The sequence below is a fragment of the Diachasma alloeum genome, unplaced genomic scaffold (assembly GCF_001412515.2).
Source record: "Diachasma alloeum isolate Michigan unplaced genomic scaffold, Dall2.0 Dall_scaffold_00291, whole genome shotgun sequence".
In the NCBI taxonomy this organism is placed as follows: domain Eukaryota; kingdom Metazoa; phylum Arthropoda; class Insecta; order Hymenoptera; family Braconidae; genus Diachasma; species Diachasma alloeum.
Genome location: NW_021680430.1, coordinates 29,872 through 51,824, shown reverse-complemented (window position 1 = coordinate 51,824; position 21,953 = coordinate 29,872). Strand labels below are relative to the sequence as shown.

Genomic DNA, 21,953 nt, shown 5'->3' with positions numbered 1-21,953 from the left:
TGCTATAGATACTCAGATACTCAGATTTGTATATGCATAAATGCCCATGGCTATTTTTGAAAGGGGCAGACATGAGCAATATTTCGTGATGGTCGCGGGGGCGTTCATATGCCTATCACTAAAACCTGGTTAACACTTTTATATGTGCACCGCGCGTGAACTAACGTTGCAATTAGGCACATAAACAAAAGTGTCAGCTGTAAATATTCTCTCTCGCTTGTGTTTCTTATGTTTTTACATTTTATTGGTCAAAAAAACGAATGAGCATCATGTTTTCAACACCTCGTTGATCCTCTTCTTGGCCGACTTTTCGATAGAAAGGCAAAAACAAGAAAAAATGAAAAACAATGCCCTCTTTTAAGTTTTCATCGTGAAATTCCATAATTTCTCATTTGTCTTGCGAAAATAAGCGTATCCTTTGCCCTCTGTGTGTGGGAATACTTACGAAAGACAAACATGTCCCGCGATAATGATAGTTGCGCGGGCGGGTCATCAATCCTTACGTATTTTTGGCTCATCGGAGATAATTTATTGACTTGAAAATTTTTTCCTTTATTCGCATAGTTTGATAGATAGATTGCGCTCTTTGCAAGATCCTTCAACAATTCGGAGAAATAGCCACATTGTGATTGAAAAATGAATAATCTCGTCTCTCCGTAACAGCAATTTTAAAAGGTGCAAAAGTAAAGTCTCTGAGACTTTCATCATATACAGTGATGGGTTGGGCGGGTTGGTAGAATTTTACGATGCCAAGTAGTCCGAAGTAAACCACTTTCGATGGTCGTTTCTGGCGTGGTTTGAGGTGCTTTAAGGCACCTCGAGGGAAACAATAGGAGCCGCGGGAGCAAAGACAAGGACGATCCCACGACGTCATACACTCGTTCCTGCGTATAAAGCCAACCTTTCATATACTATATATCGCCGCGTACAATCATACATTATTTTCAGGGAATTTAAAAATTGTATGTATTAAGGGAAAAACCCCTATATATGTCCAACAAGTTGACTTTAAAAACAGGAAATTATCATCATTCAATCCAATCCAGTAGGATTTTTTTTGTTTTTTCTCTATCTATGATTTTTCATAGATAAATACTCTCAACTATTTTCTATTGTGTAAATATATTATTTGTTCAATTTAAATGAGCAATTGATACTTAATCTCCTTTTAAATATCGCTCGGCTCGGCTCGGCTCGGCTCGGCTGGGCTCATGATCATAAATGATTGAAATATTTCGGTGATATTTTAATGTTCAAGTGCACAAATCCGATAACCAATGAAATACTCTCTTTAATGCTCAATGCATTCAATCTAAAGTGAGAATTACGAAGAAATGAAGAGAAATCAGTTAAAACTAGTGAATAAATTGACATGAATTTATAAATTGGATATCGTTGGCGTTGTTAGTCATTAGTAGCAATTGATCGTTTCAAGCGGCGAGAATATGAATGAAGCAGATCACTATGAGTATGGTAGCCAAAATACAGTGGTTTACGCAGTCGAGAGTTCCAACGAGGCAGAACGTAACCACCTACCACGCTGAATCCGGACTAACTAGGTGCTACTGAAACACTTTACTCAGGCGCTTTACGTCGCCGTAGAAGCGTGTCTAATGATGATGTTCTCCTCAGAAGTAGTCAGTACCACAGCCTCTCTACTCACGCCTCCTCTCATTATGATATTTGCATTTGCAAAACGAGTGACAAGAGAGCAATCGAGAGCTGTCTCTCTGATGAAATTATTATTGTGAATTCAAGTCCGAATAGTTGGTGAATGAGTTGGATACAAAAGCTCTTCCATGATGATGCAGGGGAGACAGGTGGAAAGGCAAGAAATATTATTATTTTTTTATTTTTTATCCGCGACACTTTTCTCAGTAAATGATCACTGTTGTAAAACAGTGTTGTACTACAGTGTCTACAGTGTTGAGATTGAAAAATCATTTCCAACACCCAGTTGGTCCCAGGCATAATTGTCTCATTTTATTTCCCTCTTTCCAATACCTCGAGTACTATTGAGGGTCTCTTTTTTTCCATCGATGCACGAATAGGAGTTGTATGCAGTATCTGGTCTGGAGAGGTACCCAAGAAAGGTATGTATATAGCCAACGGCATCAGTGTTAGTACGCCCGATGACTTCTCAGTGTGTACTTACGAAAATTACCGGTACAGAGCTCGCGGCTCAAGCCAGGGCATCAGGAGAGAAGAAAAAAAATAAAAATAAGCAAGGCAAAAAAAAGGTGGCTGACTCTACTTTGCCGACAGTGATTCCTATACTGGTAAATACAATCCAACAGAACGATTACAGTACAGTAGAAACTGGTCTTTCCAAGAAGCACTGTCCTCAGGATCTTCTTCTGACTTTCCTATAATACTCGACTTATTTTCTTATCTATATTTTCCTTTACACAGTTTTTCACTTTCAATGTAAGATACTTTTATCGCTTATAGTGCTCGATTTAGCAAAATTTATGAACAATGAGAGACCGATTGTAACATTGAGATTGATATGTCAATCTCTTGTCACTTTGAACTTGCACTTGCAGAACAACGGTAAACGAGAAACCTTCATAATTTCTCTCAACAACAAGGAAAAAAATAAAATTATTGAAAAAATATAATTTTTCCATGTTTCTATTACAACTACACCTCTCTCGTTATCTGCAAGCTGATATAATTATTCAGTGGTATATCTTGCGAGCGTGCGAACCGATCTATTTGTCTCCATTCTCAATTCTTGTTATTCAGTTGATTTATTCTCAAGTTGCAGAGCCAGTGGGGAGGAGAGTTGGGAGAAGAAATACATGGAAGGAAAGAAAATAAGGGATTTGAACGTTGAGAGTGCAAACCAGAGAGAGGGAGAGAGAGACTCATTAATAACTTGACCGAGATTGATAAACCCGTGCGAACCGATGCGACATACTTAACAGATCGAGTTTTCTCGATATTGCTTTGGTAGAGGAAAATTAAAATTACATACCGATCATCGGCATGTTAATGACTCGTCGGTACGTTGGGAGAGAATGTGTTGATTACTTGTGCAGCTAGCGACATGGCAACCTTCGATTTTGAAGACATTTTAAAATCCCTCCAGAAATGAGTGAAAATTCATTCATTCGTTTCCATTGCCAGTCAATTTCTCTACAAGAGTATAAAAGACAAAATATATAGGTCAAACGTATTTATCCGGAGAGGAAGCATGCTTTACTTGAGGTCTTATCAAAGCGAGAGTGGAATGCGAGTTTACTGCGACGGACAGCTCGTTAGACCGAGGCCAATACGAGTATATCTCCCGGTGTGTAGTGTGGTTGCCGCTGCTGCTGCTGCTGCTGCTGCTGCTGTTCTCTCCATGCGAGTCCGCGCGGCATACACGTGAATATATATGTACAACTGTTATACATGCCGGAGTTTGCTCATGCCACAAGCCAGATCTGCATGCATTTTCCGAGAGCCCGTATACGCTATTTCATTTCTGGCATGATGGCTTCTTTTTACTCCGCTTTTCCCCTTTCTTTTTCTTTCTTTCTTTCTTTCTTTCTTTCATTCTACTCTCGTGAAATGGCACTAATAGCACTGTACCAGCCTCGCCACGGCTTTATTTACATGTTACGCGCGCGACTCGCCGCTTTCATTTTGATGCTTTAGTTCCTACTAAACTCAAAGAAGAGGAATCATGAATATCAGCCGTTACCCACATTCAGAAGATAGAAAAATACATAAAATTAAACAATTTTGGACAAAATTTTCTGTAGCTCTCGACAGAGCGGTATTTTTTACATTGGTCATCTTGATAAGACCTCCTAGCAAGTTTAGTCTCCGCTGGCAAACTATACATATATCCTCTCTGCATGTGTGCATACTACATACGTCCCAACTGGATTCTAGAACGAGAACGGATAGAGGAGCCGCATCCGCCTTGATGTGTAGGCGCGGCATACCGCGAGACTTTTAGCTTGAGACAGATTATAATACCGGAAATGCAATAATACGATTCATTTAATGGCCAAATATTACCATTTGATTTTTATTACGTTCTTTTTTCCTCAAATTTCACGCGCATTTTCTTAATTGACGCTTGAAATTCACAAAATACAAATCATTCAATTTTTCATTTTATTATAGTGCCACTTGCGATGAACTCAATTATTTCCGTAATCAGCGTAACGAAAAAAAAAGGGAAGGCTGCTCTGCAGCAGCAGTTGCAAAGCCGCAGAATGCCTTTCTGATGCGTGATTTTAATCCACCGGATCACGAAGCCCTCTGTTGAACTGTAAGGATCTCGCCTTCATCTTTTATTTTTCATTTTTTTTTCTCAATACTCTTAAATCTGTATGGTACGCATCATACGGGGTGTACATAAAAGTACAAGGGAGATTTATACTCTATAAGACTGCACCATGGACACCTTCGTGCGTGCTAATTGAATTTGATTATGCAATTATTCGCTTTCACCATCGCGTGTTTTACCGTTTCTATACTATACTAACTTTGGCACTTGAATTCCACACTGTGGAGCGCGCGCCCACATATATACAATTGAGAAAGGTGAAAAAGCCCAAATTAGAGGGGCTATAAAAGATGCATCGTCGTTTCTTTAAAAGTATTAGGGAACCATGGCCTGGGCCAATTAGTCCTTTACCTTGTCAATACACCTGCGTGGTGAAAAAAAAATATAATAATAATAAAATCGAGGTGTACTAACCTCGACCAACGAGTTTCGTGGAACAGCTGATGAAATGGTTTTTGAAAGAGAACCATAACTCGGTCAATGTGTTGAAGAAAAATAAAATGAAAAAAAAAAAAAAACCAATGAGTCATGTGAGTTTAGTGGAGGATCAAACGGCTACCGGGGTAAGGTCAATGTGAATAATCCGCTGCGGGCAAGGACGCCCACAGTTCTCTCACCTCGATCGCTACCGTGAACATCTGCTTCTCCAGCACATATCACTAGCAAGAGGTGTTCCGCATGCTACTCACTCATTCACTCATACATTCCACCACGAAAAGAGTATTTATATCGCCAAAAAGTCTAAATGATTTTGATTTTTAATAAAAAGACAAAATCATTTCCAAAAGTTGTTGAAAAATTTGTAACTACTTCCGACCCCGCCTATAATACATGCTTCTTGTTCGCGAGCAATAGAAAACCAGTATAAATTCCCTGCCATTAAATTCTTATGTATATGAAGAAATTAATAGAACACTCTACTTGCTGATCTTTCAATTGCTTCAATTTATTTACACTCTTTTGTTAAGTGCAGTCACATGCTACACCTTTAGATAACCCTGCTCAATAGTACGAGTAGTCTACCGAGTATTATGAAACAATAAAACAAGACACCAAGTGAATGAGTCACGACGATATAGAGAGAAGAGAGAGAGAGGGAGAGAGAGAGAAAAAAAACAAGAAAACAAATAGAAGAAAAAAGTAGGGGAAACGATTAAGAGGTAGCAGAAAATCAGTGAAGCGCGCAAAATGCATCCCGACGCTACCCCACGTTTCAAGTGCCAATGTATCCATAGGTATCTCCAATCTATAATAAACGATAATCAATGCACATATACAAATCCATACAGAGGTAGTCGGGTTAAATAAACCGTTTATGCTAATATTGCGCTGTGTGCTACAGATAAATATCATTGAAGTGAACGATCGTTGTGGGGACATTGAGGTTTTATGAACCACAAACGGTACTTTGGACATGGTGCATCGGGCACGTGGCGTGTAGCATATGGCTTCCAATCGTCGTCTTTTCTACATACGACATACGACAGTGTCACCAGAGTATTGAATGCTCTGCTCCATTTCACCTGCAATATCTACCTAAGCGCCATCCATTGGATTATTTTTTTTGTTTCGTTGCTGTTTCAATGACTTTTTAAATAGTTATACATGAGTTACTTGATTGCCCAATAAATTTGATTAATTTAATGTACTTTATAAACTCAAATTGATAGTAGAATTTCTTTGATGGCAATTTTAGTATTTAACAGTGCACGGCCTGCTTTGAACGACTCCATTTTATATTTCGTTTTAGAATTTAATAAATTTCTACTACATAATAAAGTCTACAAGTTTATCCCTTATTACTTGCTTTCCATGAAATTAAAACAATATTGTATCGATGCAATTGGAGTCCAAATGCTCAGAAAAGTACTCAAGAAGGAATGGAGAGACATGGTTCCCATCGTCAGACTGCGTGGCATCTTTAAATTACCAACAAACCAAGCATAACCTGCCGCTGGCAGTGACCGCAGATGAGAGAACCGGCCTTCGACATATTTATCCTCTGGCTATTCCTTCAATATCCATGCTTTTTGCTACATTTTTTACAGCTTCGGCTTAGTATCAATAACTTCCAGAAATCCAGCTTAGGATGAAGTGAAGGTGGTGTACAATACTTGTAAATAACATCATTTTATTATTATATATACTGATCAATATTATTTGATTGTGGAATATAATCAAATAATCATTATCCAATTTTATATAATTTATTGTATGATGATATTAAAGTATAGTGCTGTCTCTCTCTCTCTCTCTCTCTGGGAGAGTTTGTATATAGGATGATAAGCCACCGAGCGATATAAAATATCATTGATATTCTCTGATTGCATGGACCACAGTTTGAGCACCTGAGCTATATCGTCAAGCGGCTAGAACGGTCTGTTTATCGTTTATTATATACCACCGCGCGCGGAGGTAGATTATACGGGAGGTCGTAAAATGATTACCTCGTCGAAGATGGTCTTGTTCTTTTCTCTTTCCCACCCACCCGCCTGTGTTTTCTGCTATATATATTCTCTACATGTGCACTTTAATCGAGATACGTATCATTCAAGTATCAGATATACTGTTTTCAACCATGTGGATATAGGTTCCATGAATAAGACTTTAGCTATTGTCAACAGACAAATTTATGAAAACTCATGAAAAATTGTTACAAATAATATCAATTTTTGTAGAGAAGAAAAAAAAATGAAGGACAAAAAGATGATCGAGAAAACAATAAAATCCCTCTAATTATGTTTACGAGTCCCGCTGCTGTAAGCTGTGACAATAACGGAAGACTGTAAAAATCGGCGTGCAATTCACGTTAGTTGAAACTCAAACTCCAAGAAACGTCACGCCCTGTTCAAACAAGTTCCTCATCCTCTATCTTTATAGATACTTGGAAAATTGTTTAACAGAAATGTTACCATTTATCTTTCTCGGATTCACCAGTCAATTTCTATAGAGACGATATTTCACATTATTATTTTATTCCATTTGATAATTCATTCGCCGTTTCCGTGTGTTTCAATGACAACAGCTCGATAAAGTGAATGGATCACTCTGTGTGAGGACAAACTCGCGATTCTCGTGCCAATGCACATATAGTGCATCAAAGTATATCGGTGTGTACATAACCAGCGAGCCATAGCAAAATACACATACTGTTGTCTTTTTTTTTTGCCAGATGCATCAACAGCCAGTTTCACTGAGGTACCATTATTTCTAGTAGAGTATACATAATAATTTCAACAATTTTCCACTGATTTGACTAAATGCATCATTCCGAAATGTAATAATCAGCTCAGGTATTTATGATTTTTAGAAATTGAAATAATAAAAAAAAAGAATAAAGAAGAGTATATAAAAAAACAAACATTGCCCGATTTAGTCAATTGAAAGCTGAATGTTGTATCAGGAGACTACCAAAATATCAGTTTGAATGCGGTATGACGACGACCTGTCATTGGGAAACCACAAAGGACTTTCGTGGGCTTCTGTATTGTATTTTTCATCCCTCCTACATTCTGCGGCTGGCCCGTCCATTATCTACGTCCGGTCGGGTGTTCCTGAACCTCGGGGGTCTTTGCAATCAGCAATCGACATTGAAAAACGAACAGGAAAAATTAAACTACCAATTTTTTTTTGCAATTGTTTCCGAAGCATCGAGAGAATCAGACGATTTTGTTACCGGAAGTTATCTGTTTCAACTGTAAAAAGACACATTAGCCACATAATGCCCAATGAGCCTTGATATACTTCTTGCCAGAGCCTCTCTTTGATTTGACTTTTCAAGTGAAAATATTGTCCGTGAAAATGCACTAGACATGAAAAATTCAGAGTGTCAATTAAATTTCAATAAATATCTTATTTATTCATATATTCACGACCAACAACTTTTTATTATCAATCGAGGCTATGATAAATTTCAGTCGAGATGAAAGCATTTCCCACTCTGTCTGTATACAACTATCGACTGAAATCTCATATAGTGGGAATGGTTTCAATCAGATGAGGAAAGAAAAAAAAATATATATATATGTGCGATCAGTGCGTATGGCATACTGAATACAATAATGACTTGAAACAATTTCATTAAAGATAATCAAGATGAAGAGGAAAAAATAATATGGTGGCTATCTATATCTGGCTGGTCTATAAATTTACTAAATGAAAAAATGATATAGCTCGTTTTATCGAAGAAACAAACAGGTTACTAATGCCTCATGCTCCAATCCTAGTGCTCGCGTGACGCTACTAACAGATTCTTTCACCTGGGGTCTCTTGGGCATATACACCACAACAGCACATACCTATACCTATACACTGGAAAAACTCGATAAAATTGCAGCGGAAAGAGACGCGCATCGTAACTCGTAACAAGTTACCCCCGAAGGACCAAGCATCGTAATTTATCTATAAGCAACGACGGGCGTTGTCTCTAAGTCGCAATATCCACGCGTTCGCGCCAGTGAGAATTCGCCTTTACCTAGCACCCATTTCACCTTCTTCCTCTTCCATATCGTAGACATATACATATACACTTCCTATTTACCATTCAACTCGGTTGCTATTAATTGTTGCAATGAATCGAGCCTATACCTGTATATTATCTGTATACAGTCAACACTACTAGGAGTGCATGCAAATATACTGTGCGTCCTGCATTTGGACCTCCGGGCCTCGTGCGTGGCGAGAAGTCAAAGAAGATATATAAAAAGATCATCAAGGAGATGGAGAACACGCGCACGCGACGCCTAAGAAATCCGTATCAATGGAGAGGGAAAAGAGGCCTATCTCACAGCAATAACTCTCCGTCGTTGACTTATACCCATACACTAAATCAACCTGCACATATGTATATGTTAAAAACTTCGTATGGCAGTTTGATCACAAGCGTGATGATTTTATCGATTATCAACAATGAAAAAAATAGCAAAAAAAAACAAAACAATAATTTAGCTCAGCTTTAGTTGGTGTGAATTGAGTAGTAGTGGATTACCAGTAAGTATAACTTTCATTTATATCTGCCATTACTTGATTGCTGCTGGCTTGGATCATTTTATCCAGACTCGAGGCAATAGAGTCGTGGGCGGCTGTATGCATTTCTTGAGGAAAAAAATTCCGACACACCACCAACTGCATATAGTCTCTTTTATAAATGTCGTGCAAGTGGAATATTTTTATCGTTTTCTCATAGTTTCACCAACATTTAGATCCCACTCTGCTCATATATACATTACATTACATATATAGCACTCTGTAGATATAATCTGCCACGAAAGTCCACGAAAAACCACCAATAATAACCCAATGTATTGTGTATTGTTATTTTGTATGTTTTTTCGACTAGTTAGAAGTATACAGCGGTAGCAGAAACTGAAATGAAAGATTGAATTTCCTCTCTATGTGCAGGGCGAAAGGTCAGCATGACTACTCAGTGGCCGCGGTCGGACTTTCATTTCACAATTGCCCCTTTTCATTACACTTCAATTTAGTGTTTGTGAAAACATTTATACTACTCAATATATAAACTTGTTGGTGATAGGATTGTACGAAAATCGACGACAGAGGTGAAATAAAATTTTTCTTTCAACTACGCCTTCTTGCAGACATATATACTAAATGTTCATCAATCTATCATAAATGACGCGTATGGTACTTTGTACGCCGTCCTAAAAATGACATCAGGTACGAACAAATTTTATACAAATGCTGTGCAGTAAAAGTGAACGTCGAGTGAATAAACAGGATAGCTAATATGATATCTATTGAAAGTGGAATGAAAATTTTCTTGATAAGAGAACCGACACCAGAGACGGTCCAACTTATAAACAAGTTGTGATTCTTTTTTTTCTTCTTTTCAATGCTTCAAGCAGGAAAGCTATTGAAAAAAATCCCTAACGATGAAAGATAATTATCTGAGAGTTTTGGTTTTGAGAGACATAGCGAGGAGATGGAGTAGATCCTTTCCTTTTGAACAATTCTTATTTAATGCTGGTTGAGCTATGTAAAGCAATGAGTAGAGATTAATAATTTGCAGTTTGCCACTCTGGAATTACCGGGGCACGAGACACGGCATACAGTCGAACGAGATCTCAAGAATGGAGAGCACCAGCACTAGAAGAAATATTACAAAGAATGGTAAAAGCAAAAGAAGAGTCGGACGGTGTGTTCACCAGCGGTGGCGGCGGTTGTGGCGGTTGTGGCAGCGGCAGCGGCGGCGGCGGCGGCGCAGGGTCGACCGGTCACGATGGCTTGGAGTAATGATAGCCTGCCCCCACTGGCCTCATAATCAGTCCCCCATCTTAATTTATGTTTGCCCCTGCCCGTCTGTCTACGTCCGTTCGCGTTCCTCCAACTGTGCTTCTTCTTCTCCTTCTTCTTCTTCTGCTTCTTCTTGTGTGCTCCACTCCCATACTCTCTATACTTTTTCGTACATCCTGTACTTTTCATGTACTTGCAACTGTGCTCTTTTTTCTATTTTTCTCTCGACTCATTCGGTTGGCAGTTGAGCCTGCAGTTGACTCTACATAGAGACAAAAAGAGTGACAGTCGAGAGTCAGTCGAAAACAATCTAGTGAATTGATATTCATCTCATCTCTGGAAATAATCAATATATTTTCCATCTGTTCTTTCTTGAAAGACTTGAAAAATCAACTTGTCAGACACTTCTCCACTGATAAAATTCCTAGGCACCTGAAGACACACCATGATGGTGTGCTATGCTACATATACTCATATTCCAATTGGATTATAAAGTTCGCTTCTCTCCATATGACCAGTGAGATTTATCTGATCAAATGTCATATAGCAAGCACAATTTCATGGGGACTCTACCTTTCATCCATGCTCCGAGAACATATCGCTGACATATACGCACTTTCTTCCGGCACGTCTCTACAGCCCACCTGAGGCGTTGGCAGGTCGAAAGGTGATCCATCGTATCATCTATATCTGATCCTCCTGCAAGTATTTCTGGGCTTTTCTTTCTTTTTTTTTTTCTCATGCTCTTGACTACCGAAGAATTAAATGATCGATTGACTAGCATTATATTGATTTCGTATATGCTCTTCTTAGCGAGGAGTTTATTGGCTTTGTATGGAATTATGGACGAAAAATATCCAATACGCAAGCAGCAGTAATAGAGAAAAAGTATTTTGACACCTGCTCTCAGAGCACGTGTCTATATATCCAATGAAGGTGACTAATAATCTGTGCTAAACACTGAATATATATATATACATATATATACAGCATACAACGGCATGGAAGAATCGCATCGGTTATCACGCGCGTCCATTAATCGAACGCTTGGATGATCACACAAAAAACCAGTTTGCAATCAGTTGAAGCGTAAACGTGGAACAGAGACGGATTCATTATTTGGCGAAATGTCTCGCGGTATTTGCTCTTTGTTCAGCTAGAGAGCGGGATTCTCTTAGCACCATCGTTACTGCGTTACTTTATCGTTCCTGATGAATAGTGATGATCATAGTAGACTACTTGGTGTATTGGACCATCACCAGAGAAACAGACAGGCAGACAGACAGACAGACAGACAGACAAACAGACTAAGAAAAGTTAGCCGGCGTTCTACCTAGACGAGTTAGCTTGATGGCGTCATGCTCTATCGCTTGTTCAACGAACCTCACATGGTACAGTCACGTAATTAATTATCATGTTTTACATATTGAGTGCCTCCTAATTATTTTTTACAAGACGTATTCATTAGAGCATCAAGTGGCTCTTTTGAGAGTTAATCACGTGAACCTGAATGGAGAATATTTTATTTTCCATCGATACTCCAATAAACATGAGCCACAAATATACGCTTTTTTAGCATTTTTATTTAGCATTCGCAAACATTCGTTTTTCTCAATGTATGGTGGAGTGGGGTGGGGTGGTACGGTGTACGCGTTCGCTTGTCATACTCTTCTGGCACTTATCCACATGTGACTCTGAAGCCGTTATCAAGATCGATTTCGTAACGGTTTCTCGCGACTTAATGGGCTACCAAGGACGTGTAGAGAAATCCACCCAGTCTCTATAGCGAATTGATACAGCAACAAGTTTGCTTGAGATTACTTTTTAAATTGGAACCTAAGCCTGACAAAACTCATGCTCAACGACCATCTTGTTTTTTCCCACCACAGTCAACAAAGTAAAGTATCGAAGAGACGCCATACGTCGAGAACTATTAGCAAATGTAACCAACAACTTACAAGCCTTTGCGGCATGTTGATTGGTTGGAAGCCATGTGTGAGGCGTTGATGGCTGATGGATGACGGGTCATACATACAAATATGAAAAAGTATGCTGGATGTATATAGATTGTTAAAAAATCAGTTTTTAGTCAATAGGTGGGTTGAAATATGAATACTTTTTATTGAGACAATTCCAGAGCAATTTTTTCTCTTTTTCTCTTTTGTTGATGTCGATTTGGAATAATATACGCTTGCACAGCACAGCAAGAGAATGCCACACCCTTGGTCAACCTACATAGACCAGCATCACCTTGCAAGCTACAACCATATGCGCCATGATACCCCGAGCGAGTAATTCAATCGCCGCCGCGTCACGTAGCACACCGTGACGCATCTTGTTTCTTCAAAGTGTCCCGCCGTCATTTCGTGTCCTCACACCAATCGATACCATTTTCTCCCTATGACATCTACGCGCGACTTATCATCGCTTAATCAATTCAATCCATCGTGAATCTAAGCTTACGAAAGCTTCCGCATCACAGTTTCACATCATTACAATGTAATAGTGAGAGCTTCATTATTTTTGTCATTGTTTTTATCAAAAATGATGAACGATTATTTGATACTAATGAAAGAGTCGCTGACTCCAATGATCCCCATGATGATCATCTCTGGATCTATGTATGTGCATGCACTATGCAATCTCCCTTGGTTATCATACTGAGTCGATATATCGGTAATTCTCTTATGCGAATCAAATTGCATGGAAATTTCAATTGCGTATCGAATCACAATTCCGTGACATTTTTTCTCTTATCAAGGCGGGCCTCTTTGCCTCCCCCCCTCCCTTTATTTTTAACAGTAAATACGACGTTATAGATAGAGTTTTTTGGAAGAATTAAGAGAATTAATAGTAGACGGGCAATATAATTTCGTGCGTATTATGCAAAAGACCAAGCGAAGGAATATATGTGAGTGGAAAAGAAACAAGTAGCATATATATTATATATGCTAGTCGGCCCCCCTGAGGCGCTGGCTTGAACAGGCGGGGAGGAGGCAGTTAGAGACTGAACGATAAACGAAACTCTGACAGATTTCATCGTGACCTGACGTAAACAATTTGCAAATGTAAATAACTGTTGAATATTGAATGCCCGAAGAGGCACTACAAGAGGAGCAGAGGCGTCCAACACCTTGCTTCACAATCCAACTTTTGCCCTTTAAACCTTACAATAAATGTGCATCTTTCTTTCTTTTTATCAAGTTTCTCTCTCTCTCTCTCTCTCATTTTCAACTCTTTTTTCACACCACCTATACTACTGTACGTTTCTGGCATGTAATTCATCGGCATAAATTACCTCACTCTGAACGCCAAGACACGCGAGTGAATCCCACCAACTCTGATATAGCTATAGGGCTACACATATATACATATACTCGTGTTCATATACATGCATAGTATCCGTATCCGTATCCGTATCCGTATCAAGTATTTGTAAGATGATGTGCATCAACTCCATGTACGCCCCCTAAGTTCATGGGGGGACTCTTCATCGTGTGCAACATTGAGTATGAATAAAATTCAATTTCACTTTCTGCTTTTGTCTTTTAAGTAGGTATTATAGCAGTCACTTTTGCGCCAGGAATGCACTTGTTGATCTAGTTCGCAGGGGGAAGTAAGCTACTACATATAATATGATAATCCTCAATTGATCTAGTTGATATAAATTACTTTTATAGAATGCGTAAATGTGGGATGATGGCAAATTGACGTTTTTACAGCACTGCATAGTGGCTTACACAAGAATAAGGAGGCCGATAAACAACGTACGTTTCTGACTAATAGGATATTGCATTATAAGACATTGCATTGGGACATTTGATAAGCATATTGCTCAGGCACATCGTGGATCATCCTTATTATTATATCATGCGCAACTTCCTCCTTGATTATTAAACTACGAATACACTTGTAAGTGAACTCACCATCCTGGCCATTGGCACCGTGACTGCCGTCATCTGTGATAGAACAAAAAAATGAAAAACAGAATAAATTATTGGGCAATAAAAATGTATTTATTTTAGTATAGAATATCTGGCGTTGTCCGACACGAGATGAGAAGCTTAATAACAAGTTTAAAAAATGCATATGGGAATAGGGGGCGATGAATACGCCAGGGCGTGTTAGTTTATGACAACTGGTACATGCCAGTGAGTTGGCTCTCGATGGGAACCTGCACGGCAACCTATTTGTACTGGGACGCGGGTATCGCGGCATCTCGCTGGGTTTCTTCATTTAACCCCATAAATAAACTCACTATCTTAGACCGCGATGCCTTCATATATAAATATCACTCATCTCTTGGAATTGTTGTTACTCGACTAGATAGTCTTCAAATTTTTGTCAATCATTCTGTTGTCATTAGCATTGTGTTGTTGGGTGAAACATTGTAAGTTTGATCTCCCCAAAAACGTTATTATATTCACATAGTGTGGCTGCTGCCCTATATGAGAGGCGATTACAAATCGATTGATAGTAAAAAATAAACTCCGAGGAGTAATTAAAAATTTTAAAAAATTGCATGGCAATGTTGCATATATAATATAATGCCTTCCTCGTCGTGGTCGACTCGCGTACAATGTGAATTTCGATCGACAAACGGCCCGTCACCGCATTCTCCTGTCATGCACATATACTATATATAAATGTTGTATTGGGGGGACACAATGAATCTTATAAGCGAACAGCACCGCCTGTAATCGTCACGCGCTCCGGTGCGCGTATTACCAGTTTGAAAATTTTTCTATTTCTTCATCCTATGCAGAACTTTACATTGAGATTGCTGTGCGGCCTATGTGGCTGAATATAAGTAAGGATTACGCGTTCGAGAATTTGCTCCGGCCAGCTCAAAGTGTACGGTGGTCTAGGTACTCATTCTGCCCAGACGATTACCTGTTTTCTTTTGTTGTCCAAGAAAACTATACACCGACACTAAATAACTGTGACGTGAACAACAGAATTGCTAAATTTATACCTACGACAATATCCTAGATTTATTGCAAATTTAGGATATAGCATTGGTTTGGTTAATGTGAAAATATATAATGAATCTCATCGTCGCATCGGCATTGGATAATAATTATAACGATTAAAGTTGTGTGTGGTCCATTTCAAAAAGTAAAATATTTGATATCACGTTAGTTAACGATATATTGATCACACGCAGTGTCACTGACTCTGCTTTACGATCAACAGTACAGAGAGGGCGGCGTCCTTTCATCTTCATATAAGCCCAACTAGGCGCGTCTCGGGAGAATCCCTTATATGTATTATATCTAAGTCAACTGGACAACGAGGGGAGAGGGAGAGGAAGACGAAGAGAGGAAGCTATATATACCATCATTAACTTTTGGTGTATGTTCAACTACAGTATATAATACTGTAACAAGTCTAACCGCGCACACATACGCTAATACTATTGTTTCAACAAAACAAAGCTGTCTTTCAACGATTGAAAGCTTGTGGGTCAGCGCCATACATTTTCAATTTTTCATTCATTACGTGCGTCATTATTTATGATAATTAATCGAGTGCGATATTGGGGGGGGGGGAGAAATACTTGAATGCTAGTTTACACATTGTATGGGAGCATTTCATTACTGGTGATTGTCGCCGGGAGGGGCGGGGAGGGGAGGGGGATAACGTAAATCAAGTATACACCACGACACGGACAAATCAGCGAGGCTCGCGGCAGCAGTTCTTCTTTATAAACCTCTCTGGCATCCAGTCGACAACGCGGACAAGAAGGAGACCAATTACGTGTTGGATAGTGAACGGCTCATCTCTTCATTCACGTCTACAGCAATTTATCTGGGAATTTATCACTTTAGTATATATATATACATATATATATCTCCAAGTGTTTTTATATTAGTACATTCACACCTAGATGAGATGAGCCGTGTCATGTATATACAACACTTGAGCCGCCAATAGAAAAACAAACAATATAATGTAAAAATTATGACAATAGGGGTTCGTAAGAAGAAACGTACGTTTTTTCTTGGACTCCTCATGCATACCTCCGTTCCCGATGCCGCTGTGGCTATGATGTTGGTGGCTCATTCCCAATGAGTCTTGATGGTGAGAATGAATTGCGGCCAACGCGCTACCTGCGGGATCTCCCGGGTTGACACCGACGCCAAGATGTAGTGCGCCGTGCTGCGTCGTGTGGGCTGATAACTCCATGCTGATCATAGCACGAATCAAAACAATCTCCACCAGGTGTAATACAATTGTTCTGCACTGAGTTGATCCACCGTTTCGGATCAACCCGATTCCAATGTAAAATTGTCCTCTTGTGCTGGAACAGAGATAGATTTTGAACAATTTTATGAATTTTCTTTGGGTAATGGGCAGCTATGTGCGGCAGCACCGCACATCTCGGTCATTTACTTTGAAATAAGGATTGGAAGAAAACAAGAAAAAACATATTTTTTTTGTGTGGTTCATCCATACGAAAATCACTTTGTCACGGTTTTTATCCTCAGAGGTAGATAATTTCTCTGCTTTTTGCGCTACAGTAATGGCTTCTCCTTGAACTTATCTTTTTTGCCTATTACTGAGAGATACAGCACAGGTCCCCGTTGGATCTCTCGACTAGTCGACTTGGTAGGATTCAGGAGATCTCAGGGAATGAATGAAAGGATGAATGAGAGGTGTAATTTGGTTGCGCCAGTAGATAGGCGGTTATCCGCACCGATCGACCTTTAACGGAAACCCGGCGTATATCTAGTATAGTATATAGAGTCTTGAGATAACTTGTTTTGAGAATGAGAATATTCAAAGCTATCTAGAAAAATGACCATTGACTATTTGGTTTTATTGTTTCATTTTGTTTTTCATGTAGAAAGTGCTTTCTCTGTAAAAGCTCCTGTAGTGCACGATATTTTCTCTGTGATAAGGATGTAAAATTTTGGATAAAATTCGATTGGAAATAAACAGGAGAAATGCTAAATTTTGAAGGGTAACAAGTGTTTCGGGGGGGGGGGGGGGGTCAAGGGGGAAGCATTTTACATCCATTGCGGTATATAAACGAATTCACTTTTCCTGGGAGAATCGCAACAGAATACAAATACGTACGTTATGTGGTAAAGAATCTGTTGGCAGGGCATTTTGCCTCTTGTTTGCCATGAATTTCCTACTCTTCGAAAGTATCGGGGGAGGATCGTATACTTGGATATATTTACAACCTCTCGAAGCAACAATATAACTGACCGCGGTGAATCCACTTTCCACGTTTTAAGTCAATGTTTCAGCATAGTGAAATATAAATATATATGCGAATAACTTTGAAAAGCGAAGCGTTACGACTCTGGCATGGGCTGATTAGGAAGTTTTGAATTCCCTCCATTGCCATCTCCATCTCTTCCGGCAGAGCTAGAAGCGAGCTTGCTCCTTTAATTTTTCCACTTTTTCTCGTAGATCATAGCTGTGAGCTACTAGTCGATACTTGCTCACAGTTCATCTAATAGAGAATAGAATGTAGCGTAGTGAGTATATATGTACATGCACATGTATACAGAGCATAAACGTTGGTGGAGATTGCACGAGTATGGCCCCTCTGGCTCGTAAGTAAAGTCCCGGTGTGGAGTGGATGAATTTAAGTGGGTGCAGTAAGCACTAAGCAGGGTATGAGTGAATATAAGGGAGGAAGTGAGACAAAATCGACTGTGAAGGTAAAGTTGAAGGAGCGAAAAACAATGATGATGCGAGATATATAGTGCAAAGAAGAAGTTGAACAGAAAGAGACTATGCGAGACTGTAGAGTCAACGTTTCAACGACGCGTAAAGACCCTGCCTTTTTTCATTCTCCTCTTGGTTCTCTTTCCTTCTCAAGCTCAATGTATATGTATACATATAGCGCTATATACCACCGTGGGAGTTGCTAACAGATTCCAAGACGGGCATACTCATACGCATCGCTAAACAATTCTTTATGACCACTGAATGCGGTGCATTTTACTAACTACCCCTTGGCTGCAGACCTATTTGCTCTGTGATGCCAAAGACCATGGGAAAAATATCAAAATTATGAAATCAATGGAAATGGAAAGGAAATAAAATTTCATATAACATATCCTAACATATGGTTTTTATATCAGTGATGCTTTATATTCAGTACTACATAGTATATCTGTGCTGAATCTAGGGACAGATATCTCTCACATATTCATGCAACTTTGAGTCTTGGGATCAGGTGGTTGCTCAGCTCATTTGAGTTGCATGGTGTGATGGCCGCGTTCAAGGTTCAACAATGCGTGACAATGTGCATCGAGAAATTGCCCTTGCAGACTAATATACTATACTGTGCACGCGTAACTACATAAAAACGTCTACAAAGTTACATCCAAATACATCAACGTAGAGAAATTGTATGGTAGACTGGTTGAAAATTGAACCAAGCTAACCCAAAGTCAAGTCAATACATAATGCATAACTTCTCGGCTCATAAACTGACGACATTGGCCAGGATTCTTTCTGCTATTTATTTCGTTGATTTTTTTCCCCTTACAACATACCATTGCAGTCTCTGGAATTTCCTCGTGATGGATTTTCTCAGGGAATCAATGTTTATTGATGGTGAATATTCTTGACATTACGCCGGTAGCAATAACTTTTTTCGTTTTGCATTGGAAAAAAATTTTGATGGAAAATTCGATCGCCTCTAAAATAGCTGTAAGAAAGCAATACAAGAAATTTGCTCAGAAACATTTTGCAAATTTATCAAGGAATTTAAAATTTCAACCAAAATTTTCCCCTAATTATTATTATTATTCGCTCAATTTGGTTCTATGTAATAATTTTTCAATAAAAAAAATATTATAATAGTATAATTTTATCGATCCTCTTTCCACAGCTTATGTGTTTTAGTATAGTCGTGTATGAACTGAACAAATATTGCTGCTTGAGACGGGTGCACGAAGTTGTACGTGAAGTTGTAATGAAGAAAAATTGCAGTACATATAGCAGGGAGATAAGGGAGCAAGTCTTAAAAGCATCGTTGATGGTTTTGTTGAGTCACTACATTGATTGCCATACCAAATGTGTAAATGCATGGAAAAAGTAAAAATCATAATAAAGCAATGAGCTTTTTTTATTTTTCCATCTTTAAATAAAAACATTTGTAATAGCACTGATGGTCCACGAAATTCCTCGACTGTTTTCAGTCACTTTTCACCGTCCAAATAATAGTAAGTAAAACCCTTTCAACCTTCATCACCAGGTGACTTGGATTAAATGCAACAAGCATTTAATAAAAAACAGAAAAAGATGGTTTTTTAAAAGCACAAGATGAAAAAAAATGACATGTATGGAAATGATTAAAGTAAGTAGGGTAGTGTTGAAGCAAGAATATACACCGAAAGTTGGCAGAGGAGTAGGAGGAGAAGAAGAAGAAGAATGAAGAAAAAAAGCCACCTGTGGTTGTGGCACGTGCCATCAACTAATCCCTTCACGGAGAAGATACCTTCTCTTTCGCCTGTCTCTCGTGACCAACCTACCAAGAGTGCGACAGGGACGACTGGTCAGGGCGACTGACTATATATATATATGTATATCTATATTTTCTGCTTCACCTCATTACCCTAACATCAAGTGGTGATCGGCACGCAATCAACATCTGGACTCTTTGGAGTTTATTCATTTCTACATGTCTTCCCTTCTGTCGCATTCATTTAGGGGAATAATCCTTAGGAGATTACTATAGTAATTCTATATCTGATGGAATGTCTCCCTTATTCTGCTATTCAATGTCCATTATATTAAATTCTCAATAGAGAATTTTTCAAGATCAGATAGAGTGGCAGAAAGTGGAAAAAATAGTTGAAAATATTATGATACCAATTTAATCGACTCTTTTGTCGCATGTTCACTCCTCTTACTCTCACACATATAATTCGAGTCAATTAGTGCACTCAGCTATGTCATTTGAATGAACAAAGCTTTATAATTATTTAAATATACACCTTTTGATCCTAATGATAATCAGATTGTGCAATGAGATTATTTATCTCATCTATCCTATAATTATTATTATCACCACTCAGACAATTTTGATGATATCTATGCAATGAATCAAAATATTAAAAAATGCTGTCGCTCAAGTAATTTCTTTGTATGAATCAACGATAGCGTTCACTGTTTGTCATTCTATAACTTTAAGATGAGAACATGGACGGTAGCGAGTTGCCGTAAAGATGTTCGACTATGATAAATTCGTAACGTACTCGACCTGCCAACCTCATAATTTATGGACTTATCTTCGCTATACGCTTCGAATACAACTCACTCAACTCGAAATATATTTTTATGCTATTTTGCGATGATTGAAATATAAAGAATATTAGATGGACGTTGGACGTCATATAGTAATCATTTTACTGATTGTATAACTGACTGAGGTTATTATAGACTCGGACACGTTTTTTTTTTTAATTTGAATTTCAGTGGACTAGAAGAAGTCAAAAGAGGAAGCTTTTTTTCCTCCAATGAAATACCGGGCCAGAGCATGTACTGTCAGTGAATGAGAAATAATGTCAAGAGATATCTGCTACTCCTGGCGTTTACATAGTAGCTATACGTATGTTGTCTTCAGTTGTTTATATACATTGGCACACTTTGGGCGGCATTTTCTGTTTTTTTTGTATTTTTTTTTTTGTTTTTCAAACGATTGAATCGAGTCCCGCCCGCGCAAGCGCATTTCCTAACGGTAAAGCGGCCGTTAGACATATTGGATTTGTAAACTCAGGCGAATTCATTGTATACTTGGATATTGTGCAGATACCAACAATGAATCGACGCGGAGATTGGCTCCGATCAGGTGGATAATCGAAGCGGATTATAGGGATAACTGTATCAAACCACCTCACTTGGATTACTCGATTTGCATTCCGCTATCAAATTTGTGGATATCTTTTGCATCGACCTACTATAGAAACATAGTGTTCTACATTCACTATGTATATGTATATGTATATATATCCCCTTTGCCAGATAGATTGTGCAAGTATTTTTATAATTTTCGGCAATTGGCCAACTCCAAGCTGCTATACATAATTGTTTTTCTAGCAACTGATAAGTGAAAACACATGCTGACGATCAACTTGTCAGTTAGCACACTGTGGCGCCTCTTGAGGTCGGGTTAATGGACACCCAACTATCGGAGTGTTTAGTGCTGGAGTCGTTGATCCGTTCCAGGCTGTGCTCTGAATTTCCTTCGATGCCCGTCAGTCATGATAATCTCGTATACATTTTCCCAAGTATCACCCAGCAATGGGGAAAAATTGCCAATACAATTGTACAAATGTCTCCCCCCCCCTCCCTATTTCCCATAAAGGAAAATGACTTTTTTTCTTTTCCTCTAATTACTTTACATATAAGTCAGGGATTTTTCGCTGCAACGTGGCGGAGG

At 38.8% G+C, this 21,953-nt stretch overlaps 1 protein-coding gene across 1 annotated transcript in view; it reads right to left on the bottom strand.

The window, feature by feature from the left end:
- Positions 1–16,738, bottom strand: part of LOC107039057 (paired box protein Pax-8) — a 45,351-nt gene extending 28,613 nt beyond the window's left edge. The window contains exons 1-2 of the mRNA XM_029126174.1: positions 16,537–16,738; positions 14,467–14,499 (exon numbers count right to left, since the gene is read on the bottom strand). Of these exons, the coding sequence (XP_028982007.1) occupies positions 14,467–14,499; positions 16,537–16,738 (235 nt within the window). The remainder of the gene's footprint in view (positions 1–14,466; positions 14,500–16,536) is intronic.
- Positions 16,739–21,953: the final 5,215 nt, after the last annotated feature.